We start from the raw sequence: 11,983 nt of genomic DNA, 5'->3' as shown, positions 1-11,983 counted from the left end.
TATTTATCATCTATAAAATGTACTAAACTAGTGAAAACAGCAGATCTACAAGCACACAACGCCTCGCGCCGCAAGGCCTTGTGTGCTTGTAGATCGTCTGTTTTCACTAGTTTTGTGCGACAGTCTTGTATGATGAAGCAGGGCTTTGCTTTACCAAAAGACGTACACATTTGAAACTTGGAGATACAAGTTTTCTGCCCGATAGTGACAATATTTTAGTGATTATGTTGCGAGGAAAACGTTGAGATAAAAGCCATTTTGGTTAGAACTGACTGAAAATAACTTTGTACTTCAAGTTTAAAATTATACTAAATATTTTTTAGTATTTTTGTACAAATAAATTCCAAATATTATAAAATGTTCACCCCTGGACTGCCATCACGGCACCCCAGGGTGCCGAGTCACCCACTTTGAAAACCCCTGCTCTATTGTTTCATGTCTCGCCTGCTGAGTCCCTGGAACAGTATTATTGAGGATATAGTAAATCCTGGGAAGAGCTGTCTCCGGTTCTCGTCCAGGCTGCGTAAACTCAGGAGAGTCAGCCTCTATTTATTCATGTTTGTTTTATTTTATTGTTTTGTTTTTAATTTCGTTGATTGTATGTACTTTAATGTCTGGAATAAAGTTTGAATTGAATTGAATATGTGGAACTGGACCTCCAACCCCTCACCCTCCTCTCTCTCTCTCTCTCTCTCTCTCTCTCTCTCTCTCTCTCTCTCTCTCTCTCTCTCTCTCTCTCTCCCTCTCTCCCTCTCTGGGCAGCTATGAAAGTGTACATTTACCGTGGTTAATTATAGAACTCATATAGAACTATATACCGTAGTGACATGTGTTTATGTTATAGGCTCATAAGGAGCGCAACAAGTTGTAAACACTTTCATTGACATTACATGAACATGTGTTTATGGGTCAGGAGGAGCATAAGTGCATAAGCAGACATAACGTGTTATGATCAAAACAAAGGCAGTCAGCTGATGTTCCGGTCGGACACACTGTTGACAACCAGGCACGTGCACACATAGGCATCAAAGGGGGCTTGAGCCCCTGCCCTTTTATACGTCTGTAAAAAGTGCCCTCTGCAGACATGAATGCAGTTTTTACTATAAGTGAAAGAAATGCAAATGCCCTCTTTCCATGCCATACCTGAAGGCAGCAGCATTCAAGAGAATTGCCTTGTCCAAACTCTCCTGAACTAGAATGCAGCAATGCGTCTTATGTTGAAAGAATTGCCCTCTCTGTGTAGAAATCCATGCTGTACACCACATCTCCAGTGTTGACCTGATTATGCTTAGTTCAGTGTGGTGTCAAGTAGAGTTCTCAACGGGCCTATAAATTAAGGCCCGGCCCTAACTGGACCCTAACTGGGCAGGCCCGAGGCCCTACCCGGCCCAACTAGTTAGCATACATTTTAGGCCCTACTCGGCCCGAAAACATCGGGTCGGGTCGGGTATGGTCGGTGTCTGTCATATAGTAATTGTAATAAAATAATAAAAACAAATATTTTATTTTTTCATTGAGCCCGAGGCCCTACCCGGCCCGGCTAATTAGCATACATTTTAGGCCCTACCCTACCCTAAATGTCGGTCGGGTTCGGGTATGGTCGGGTTCGGGCAGAATTTGAGAACTCAACCAAAAGGCCCTTTTAGAAATGTCAGCCCCGGCCTCTCTAACATTCTCTGCACGTCCCTGTTGACAACAAAACTAGATTAGTTGGACCAGACAGACAGACAGACAGACAGACAGACAGACAGACAGACAGACAGACAGACATGCTCTCCCTGACTGACCCCAATCTTCTTATCTTGGGTAGTAGTTAAATCATGTGGGTTTAGGGTGACACCCCCCCCCCCCCCCCCCCCCCCCCCCCACATGGGTGCTCCAGGGTGAAGTGACAAAAACTCATCTGACCTGCTGCTGTGTGTAAGCCAGCCAGTGCTTCTCAAAGTGGGGTCCGGGGACCCCCAGGGGTCCTTGGAGTTCAAGGGGGTCCCCGGTAAAATGATAACGATGAAAAGGCCTTCGAATCCACTGGCTAAACCTGATGCCGCAGGTTTGAGGGTGACCTAAAAGCACGGCTCTATTTGTGACCATTTGTTTTTCATACTTTATTTAGACCAACGGTTCTCAACCTGTGTCTCCCAGGTCCCCAGATGATTAACTTAATATGCAACATTGTTTTCTCACTCAACAGTAAACAAACCATCATAAAGTTATTGAGGGTTTCTGCACATTTCTACAATTTGAGGACTTTCTAATACCTCTAAAATGACAAATTGAACACTGGCCAAATTGTCAACTATTAGATGCAGAAATTGTGAAAATAGCCGGTTGTGAGCATGTGGATCTGCTATTTTCACAATAGAACCGTGTTACACAAAATGTAATGCCTCAACTCTATGGTGCTCGTCAGGTTGGGAGGGTCCCCAGTTAAAATATGATTGTTTTGGGGTCGCGGCCTGAAAAGGTTGAGAACCACTGAGTGGCACTGATTTAGACATGAGAGTGAACCCCAGTGAGAGAGGAGACTTGCAGGACAGGAGGACGGGAGTTGGATTCAAACGCCAGGCCGCTCAGAGAGAGCAGCATATGGTCATGGACGGTGCTGCTGACTGGCTGCGTCACGCGGCACCACCACGCACCGTACGGACCTGGCACACATTGTTGGTTTTCATTAACCCATTTAGAACGGGTACACATTTTGTGTATCATTATTTTATGATTTAACTATTGAAAAATAGCAGATATACAAGCTCACACGCTGTGAGCTTGTATATCTGCTATTTTTGAAAAATCGTGAAAATTCGAATTTTGATCCGATTCTATAAGTGTCTTTTGAATCCTTCTAAGACTTTTTGAAAAACCTATGTTTCTATGTCAGCAATCTGGCCAGCCATCGTCAAAGAAAAGGTCCTTTTCACTTAAATGGAGCTCAGTTAGTCTGTTCTTTATGTCAGTGGTTCTCATACTTTTTCATTTGAAGGACCCCCAAAATGATATGTATGTGGCCACGGACCCCCATCTCAAAATATTTAGTTCCAGGGACCACCCAGAAGCAAAATTTGAGTTACAAACGTTCGCTTTGAAAATACATATATTCAAAGATTTGCACACATTTTCATGACTTTTTCAAAAATAGCAGATCTACAAGCTCGCAGCTTGTGGGTTTTAAAAGGCGTTTGGGTTTTAAAAGGCGTTTCCGCCTTCTTTTGTTCCACTTCCTGGAAAGCAGCGGGACGTCGCGTGTATCTGTCAGGACCTGCTGTCAGACGTCCTTTAACTCTTAAAACAAAACAAAAAAAACAGAGTTAACTGAAGAAGTTTAACTCTGAAAACACAAACACTGTTATGGAAGGACTGTGGAAGTAGCATGAACACTGGACATCCATAGGGAGTCGGGGCTGTAAAACAACACATGTAGCCTAACTATTAGTTGAGAGAAAGATAGAAAAATAAAGAGAGAGAAAAGAGAGAGAGAGAGAGAGAGAGAGAGAGAGAGAGAGAGAGAGAGAGAGAGAGAGAGAGAGAGAGAGAGAGAGAGAGAGTGAGTCTCATGCCACAAGCTGTGAGTTACATTATATTATGTATGTCTCTTGTACCCTCAATTCATCCAATCACAGGCCTGGCATCAGACAGGTCCCCTCCCACCTGACCTCCAGTGAACTCTGTTTGAGCTTTACTTCATGTCCTAGCAGCCCCACCTACTGGCCAATATGGTGAAAAGCAGGCATTGATTGACTGAAGACTTTATTAGTAGTTTGCATAGAAAAGGTACAGTTTCATGACAGTACAGTTCACTGTTACAAGGTCAACCAAAAGGGGATCCTAGTAAGCTCTTGGCTTTTTTACACAGGAAACCTTATGTATCTTATAACAAATGTAATGACAGACAAATAGAACACAGGCAAAAATACAAAACTAATAGTCATAAAGAAAGAAACATAAAAGAAAGAAGAAAATAAATAATAAATATTTACAGTGGAAAAGGGGATTTACACTTTAAGGCTTTCGGTATGGTGTTCCACATTTTAGTCATTTAGTGGTATAGCAGGAGAATGAATTTGAACCTTTTTTAGAGCTGCTTCTGGTGTTGTAATTGTGGACATCCTTGACGTTTAGGAATATTTTTTCAGGTGCATGGGTATCTTAGTGGTGTAGTGAACACCAGGCCCATTGCAATATGCTGTACTCTGTCAGCTACCGTGAGCCACCCCACACTTAAAGGGGAAGACCACCCATTTTCAATATTGAACTGTGTCATTAATATACCTTAGAGGAGTTGTGTGGAAATAGAAAAAAAGTTCCCCCCCTTCTGTGTTCCCTAGAACTGGAGGATTGAGTTTTGGGTTTGTATTGTAAATTACAACTTGATGACATCACACATTGTACTTTACAATACAAACCCCAAAATCAATCCTCCAGTTCTAGGCAACACAGAAGGGGGGGGACTTTTTTTCTATTTCCACACAACTCCTCTAAGGTATATTAATGACATATTTCAATATTGAAAATGGGTGGTCTTCCCCTTTAAGTAAGGGATAATGTCTGGCTGAGTGGTCGTTATCGAGAAATAAAAGTCCTGACAGCCTGATTACCCCACAGTTTATGATAACCAGGTTAACTATGTCATGATAAATGCAATCCTTAAACTTCCTTAAAATCCTTAAATCTTCTACCTTTCCATTGTATTAGCCTTCAACAGAGTTGCTACTTTTATATTAACCAGTTGAACCCTAGCATCTTGGGGTGTAACGATATAGTAACTGTATCGAAAAATCGTTTTTAACTTAAGAAATCTAAGTATATTGAAATGAAAACAGCTAAAATCGAATCGTATCGTTTTATTTTGTATCATATCGAATCGGCAGTGCAAAGAATCGATTGTATCGATACTACCTACTTGTGCATTGTATTTAGCATTTTTAAGAAGAAAAAATGAAAAGGAGGGGTTTAATTACTTTTCCTTTCCATATAGCTACACTGGTCAATGGATAAATGTGTGTAATCACTGGGTTCATGTCAAGGTGCAGGTTTGTCAATATACAATGTCCATGTATTTGGCAGATAATCACTGTGTTTACTTATTTATATCCATAATAATCTATGTTTCCCTTAAAAACCTGCACTATCCACACCTTTCACACAGATTTAATGTCTTTGCTAAATAGTTACTATATCGATTTTAAATCATTCAATCGAATCGTATCGTATCGCCATGAATTAACCAATATCGTCCATGTATCCTATCGTCAACCATGTATCGTGATATGTATCGAATCGCTATTAAAATGTATCGTTACACCCCTACTAGCATCCATATTCAGAGAACTTTAGCCAAAAATAGCAGATCTACAAGCTCACAACGCCTCACTGCGAGCCGTTGCGAGCTTGTAGATCGGCTATTTCCGGCAAAGAGCTTTGGTGTAGAGGGGAAAAAGAGCAGACTAAGTACAGAGTGAAAGGTCAAGTCCTTTTTAAGTATTGACGGTTCAAGTGGTTAAATATCTGAAAACACAATTTGACATTAATCCAAAATACACTGATGATTGTGCAGTGAAACAATGCTGGTAACTATATGGAATGTATGAAAAGGTCGTGGGGTTCCTGCTTCATCTCTCTCTCAACTAAGGGGTCCTTGGCCTGAAAACGTTGAAGACCCCTGGTGTAAGGCCATGCAGGCCATGGTCCACAGCTTGATAAACAATGCAGCACACAAATATTTACACAATTACTTTTGCACAGTGAGTCACTCAGTCAGAGGAAGGTCCAGCGACTTTGTACCTTGCCAATTCAAAAGCTGTGTTGAGCAGAGAACAAACGTCTGTGGACACATTCTGGAGGTAAGACTATTACATATAGTTGCTTGTGATGTATTGTGTGTTGGATCTTGTTAGGGCAGGGGTCTTCAACGTTTTCAGGCCAAGGACCCCTTAGCTGAGAGAGAGATGAAGCAGGGACCCCCTCAACCTTCTCATAGATTCCATGTAGTTTCATTGTTTGACAGCACAATCGTCAGTGTATTTTGGATCCATGTCAATTTGTGTTTTTGTATGTTTAACCACTTGAACCGTCAATACTTAATAAACTAGTCTGCTGTTTCCCCTCTACACCAAAGCTCTTTGCCAAAAATAGCCGATCTACAAGCTCACAACGCCTCGCAGCGCGAGGCGTTGTGAGCTTGTAATATAAATGTGAATATGTGAATCTGACTTGAATTTGGAGAGGAGTGGCCATAATGTTAAATATTAAAACCCATGTAGGCCTACTTTAGATGTAGGATTTGAAAATGTTAAGTGAAGTATATATAGTCAAAGACTTATACAGATATACTTATTAGTAAGTATGTATATTAATTGTATGAGAATAATTACCACCAGATGGAATTGTAAGCAGAATAAGTCCGAAAGCTCATTAGTCCTACATTGGTTAGGGGTAGGGTTAACGACCCTATCGATAGCGATAGGGACATTTTCCTTTAGGAAAAGCAACATGGATACAACACACAGCCAGGACTAAGCATTGTTCTCGTTTTTCCTCAGTTGTGCATTTTGCTGTCAGCTGTGTTGAGGAGAACTACACCTTCTAAACATGAAAACTTTGACTCTGTTTGTCTGTGCTGTTGTACCCCTGATGGCATCTGCAATCGGTAAGTGTGTGTGTGTGTGTGTGTGTGTGTGTGTGTGTGTGTGTGTGTGTGCGTGCACTTGCGTGCGTGCGTGCGTGCGTGCGTGCGTGCGTGAGTGAGTGAGTGAGAGAGTGCGTTCACGCCTGTCTTACAGATTGTCATGTCATTCAGACAGTATACAAATGGAGCCAAATGGACCTGACAGGTAATTTGTCTCCATTTGTTTACTGTCAGAGTTACAGACTTCAAGGGTCAATTTAGAACCAATTTAGAACCTCCTTCACTTTGAGAACCACTGCCCTAAACATAAGTAACTATCCATATTCCATATCCTTTCCTATACCTTACCAACCAACAAGACGCCTATAAGGGCGAAAAGCGACCTTGCCCTTGGCCTTATGGATTCTGTTAGTGTGGTTCTCCTAACAGGGAATCATCTGGGATACAATCCCTTTTATGCCCATATATGGAGATCCAAACAGAATCCCTTTTATGCCCATATATGGAGATCCAAACAGAATCCCTTTGATGCCCATATATGGAGATCCAAACAGAATCCCTTTGATGCCCATGTATGGAGATCCAAACAGAATCCCTTTTATGCCCATATATGGTGATCCATGCTCTGAGTATCTGACATCACTGTGATGTCACCTGTTTATGCCTATATATGGAGATCCCTGCTCTTAGTATCTGACATCACTGCGATGTCACCTGTGATGTCACAGTGATGTGTTGGGAATCACATGCAGTGTCAGGCATTACATGTATATTTGCTCCCTATACGGTCGCAACTATATCCCATATCCCCTATCCTACTGGGTGTTACATATCCCGTATCCTACTATCCTATACTGTATCCTGTAACTACTGTATATCCATATCCTATACTGTAGCCTATAACTGCATATCCATATCACTTACAGCATGTCCCTCTGATTGGCATCAGTTTGGACAAATGTGTTTTATGTACAGCACAACAACAAAGACCTGGGCTCAGGCAGAGGTAAGGCTTCATTTATGCAGTGTTCAATTTACAGCAAATTATTTGATTTAGTTTAGTCTTTTGAATATTAACCCTGGTATCGTTATCAAAGGAATACTTCACCCATGAAAATACATATTTTCAAACAATTACTCACCACTTTTTTTTTAATCTTTTTTTAACTTTTTGTCGCATTCTTGACCAATAATCCAATATTTGACTAATTGACGTTAATGGGAGAACATGTGGGAATGGTGCTGTAAGAGCAAAACATTTGTTCTATAGTTGTTTGAGTTGTCTTGATAATAGTGAGACACTTAATATGTAGCAATGACTGTTCTGGGCACTTTATAGTTGTTTTATACCTCTGTTTACAACTGCTCTGTATAGAGTGCGCATGCATTAAGTGGATGGCAAATCGAGTGAGTTTAACCAGTAAGACTCCCTAATCGGGAGATAAGCGACTGTCAGGTCGCAGCGTGATTTTAGGGCAAAATGTGTAGGAGCAGTGTCCAAAAATGTGTTTGAAAAAATCGGCCTGATGGTGGCGCTATATGGGAAATCCATATTGATGAGATGAGTGTAGACATACCGTGTACCGATTTGCGTGATTTTAGGGCAAAATCTGTAGGAGCAGTGTCCAAAAATGTTTGAAAAAATCGTCCCGATGGTGGCGCTATATGGGACAGATCCATGTTGAGAAGAAGGCCATGTGAGAAATGATGGGTTTGGCATGGATTGTGGCAACGGTTGCGGAGATATGAGCAGGGCAAAAGTGTGACGTGTGACAGACAGACTGACTGACTGACTGACTGACGGACGGACTGTCAGCTGGTCGAGGTTTTGATAGTAACTACGACCTGGCGGTCGCAATAAAGGTATCTGAAGAACATTGAAGAGCCTCTGATCTGTGTCATCTATATCTGTGTGTCCATGCAGACGTACTGTCTGAGCCAAGGAGGCCACCTGACATCCATCCACAGCCCAGCAGAGTACAGCTTCCTCAAAAGTCTGACCAGCAGATACACCTGGGTAGGAGGCTATGACGGAGGACAGGTGAACAATAACTTCATACTTTTGACTTAAAATAGAGAAAGTCAACACTATCTGAGTCATTCCATGAAACCGGTACGATTTGAGGTCCCTCTAAACTTTTAGGTGTAGTTTATCTATTTGTTCACCAAAATTGATTTTTGAAAGCTTGTTATCATCAATTGAAATGTTCCCTTTAATATTGTGTAAAACTTACATACATTTTATCTTCATGCCAGAAATATTTTTTTTGTAGACACCACCTATTTTGTCAATGTTTTCATGTCCCAGATGGCTGCTATAAGGAAAGTGGACTTGAGACATGACTATTAAAATGTTAAAATATTCAATACATTTTGCTATTCACATAAAACCAGCAATGTACTCTATTGCTGGTCATGTTTAGTTTTTTAATAGATAGATGATTAATCATTAAAATCACATTATATAGCTCCGTCCCCCAATCCCACTCAACCCTGTTACACAAGTCATTCTCCTCTCAGTAAAAAGTATGAACTGCCCCTTTAGTGTCATCAACTGACCCGCATGCACGTCTTCTGAGCAAGATGCTGCAGAAAGAGGAGATTTTCCAACTTTTTACACCTATTTATAGTCATTTATATACTCATAGTGTTGTCATAAAGATTAACAACTCAACCCTGTTACATGAAATAAAGATAGACGAAATGTATTTATGAAAACTATCTTTGTTATTTCAACAATGTATCTGATTTCCTAATGTCATGCATGCCATGTGGTCTCCTCTTAATCACCACAGGTAAAGTAATGGCCATCTTGATTAAAAAATCACGACCCTGTTCCACTCAACCCCGTTATCAAATTCAATCCTGTTAAATGGATTATTCCATATAAAAATATTAATTTAATGCATGAGATGGGAGAATACGATTTTCTTCATGTTAAATACTGTATGTCCATAATGTTGTGGGCTATTCAGAAAATTAATCCATTTCGATCACATTTTCCAAAAGAAAAAAGAAAATCCAAATCGTACCGGTTTCTATCTATGGCAAATGGTAAATGGTGCATTTATATAGCTCTTTATTCCAAAGCACTTTAGAGAGATTGTGCATTACATTCACCCATTCATACATCGTTGGCAGAGGAAACCATGCAAGGCACCAACCATCACATCAGGAGTCTTGCTCAAAGGACACTTTGACACTAACTTTGTGGAAGCTCTGGGATCGAACCGGGAACCTTGGTTCACTGTTGCTTTTCAGGATAAAAAAAAAAAATAGTAGCAAAATTAGCAGATCTACAGCACAAGCTCAAGCTATGAGCTTCAGCTTTTGATGCTTTTGTGTTAGGCTGTATGATGAAGTATACCGTTAATTTAGGAAAAAACACACAAAAAGTAAAAATATGGAGATATAAGAGGTTTCAATGTTCAATGCTATTCCTCTACAGGAGGGGGTGTGGTTCTGGACAGATGGAACAAGGCTGGTGTATCAGAACTGGGCCGAAAGAGAACCAAGCGGAGGCCAAGGCCAACACTGTATGGCGATCAACTGGCGTGGTAAGTGACACATTTTCACGCATGCACGCACCTACGCACGCATGCACACACAATGAAAGAAAGAAAGAAAGAAAGGAAGAAAGAAAGAAAGAAAGAAAGAAAGAAAGAAAGAAAGACAGACAGACAGTCAGGTTGCCCAACCACACTAATTACATTGAACGAGGGCTCCAGTGATTGATTGTTGAGATGTCATTGATTAGTCTTTTGACGGGTGTCTGTCTGTGTGTTGAACAGGGACGAAGCTCTGGGACGATGGCTTCTGCAATCAAGCGCACCCCTTCATCTGTGCCAAGAACATGTTATCCCCCAAGTGACATCACAGTCACTGCCCCTAACATCATGCCAGTGGAGGGAGATACAAGGGTTGCCATGCATGGAGATTTGATAAGCACAGGCGAAAGATTCACGAGCTAAAGCAGTTTTTAGAACTGTTAGTAGGAGTGGTTCTCAATTTGGGGTACTCCCCTTGCATCTTTGGACTAATGTGTATGAAACTGGTTCCTTCATATGTTGTTCATGTGTGTAGGGTATAAATAAAGACTAAATTGTCAGCTTGTTTTTATTTTATTTTATTTCATGTATGTTGTTGCACCTATTGACCTCATTTCATACATGCCTTGACATATGACTTGACATATCCATCTGGTACAGTATGTACATGATGAGACATGAATATGTATGTACAAGGAGACATTAATATGCCACGAAGGTCTCAAGAAAATAACGTCACCTTTGAGTTGTAGGGATGTTCTGAACTTCTGACAGGGAAAAGTGTTAAATAGTAATATCCATTATCTTGTGCATTCTAATAAAATCCAAACTTTGGGTTTCTCCTCTGGCAGTCATGTTAGGTTGCATGCTTTGTTTACACTGCAGCTGTCACATGGGCTGGTGTGTCCCATGGAAAAATGCTACCTTAAGGGGGCACCATTTCACAGGAGAACAGATTCTGATGTCGTCTCAAAAACAAACGTATTGCATATTATGCTATACACATTATCTACACTAATCTTTGATTCTTATTTTTAAAAAGTCGATTAACATTAAAGGAAGGAGGATGAAGTTATGTGCCCATCAGTCCAGTAGGTGGCAGCATTGGTCTCTTTTATTCCAGAGAGTGCTTTAAGTGATAGAAGCTTCTCTAGATATCATGTGACATCACGGCACCCTGTCTTTAAGTATTTAAGTTGCTTATTTGTTTGATCATTGTTTGATCATTGCCATGTCAGTCCATTGTCTGTCAAATTAAATATAAAAGTGTTCTGTAAGTCCACAAATGGGTTGGGCTTCCTTGTGTAGCACCCCACAGTTAGTATCAGCCATGAACCAGCGACAACAGCCCTGCTAATCGGGCTCAGCCCTATTAGCACGACTGGTTGTGCGTTGGACTGGCGAGTGGGAGTCCTGGGTTCAATCCCCGCTTCCGCGTATCACACATCTGGCGTTGTCGGCAGGATGAGGAGCGTGATGCCCTCGTGAGGAGGAACAGTGCCACGTCGTGTGCGGTGGTCCACGGCGTGATGTGTGAAGCGCGAGGGTGCGCTCCAAAAGACCTGGGGGGTGAATGTAGCACCCCACAGTTATCAGCCATGAACCAGCGACAACAGCCCTGCTAATCGGGCTCAGCCCTATTAGCACGACTGGTTGTGCGTTGGACTGGCGAGTGGGAGTCCCGGGTTCAATCCCCGCTTCCGCGTATCACTACACTTGGAAGTAATTACTTAATCAATCAATCAATCAATCAATCCATCCATCCTTGATTTGCCCTAAACTAAGTCAACTCAACTTTTAAATTAAGCTTCTC

At 41.3% G+C, this 11,983-nt stretch overlaps 1 protein-coding gene across 1 annotated transcript; it reads left to right on the top strand.

Annotated features, from left to right (window-relative positions):
- The first annotated feature begins 5,728 nt into the window (after positions 1–5,728).
- Positions 5,729–10,730, top strand: LOC308295340 (ladderlectin-like). The gene is made up of 6 exons (XM_080738390.1): positions 5,729–5,837; positions 6,537–6,643; positions 7,549–7,628; positions 8,547–8,663; positions 10,071–10,179; positions 10,414–10,730. The coding sequence occupies exons 2-6, from the start codon at positions 6,586–6,588 to the stop codon at positions 10,491–10,493; spliced, it is 444 nt and encodes a 147-aa protein (XP_080594516.1). The 5' UTR covers positions 5,729–5,837; positions 6,537–6,585; the 3' UTR covers positions 10,494–10,730.
- The last annotated feature ends 1,253 nt before the right edge of the window (positions 10,731–11,983 follow it).

The sequence above is a fragment of the Nannobrachium achirus genome (genome assembly GCF_963921795.1).
Source record: "Nannobrachium achirus genome assembly, chromosome: 12".
Taxonomy (NCBI): domain Eukaryota; kingdom Metazoa; phylum Chordata; class Actinopteri; order Myctophiformes; family Myctophidae; genus Nannobrachium; species Nannobrachium achirus.
Note: the sequence above shows the minus strand (reverse complement) of the source record. Positions and strands in the feature narration are given on the sequence as shown.

Coding starts and splice junctions, on each gene's coding strand:
- LOC308295340 (XM_080738390.1), top strand. CDS start 6,586: ATGAAAACTTTGACTCTGTTTGTCTGTGCTGTTGTACCCCTGATGGCA. Junction 6,644..7,548: donor CCTGATGGCATCTGCAATCG/GTAAGTGTGTGT, acceptor TATCACTTACAG/CATGTCCCTCTGATTGGCAT. Junction 7,629..8,546: donor AGACCTGGGCTCAGGCAGAG/GTAAGGCTTCAT, acceptor GTGTCCATGCAG/ACGTACTGTCTGAGCCAAGG.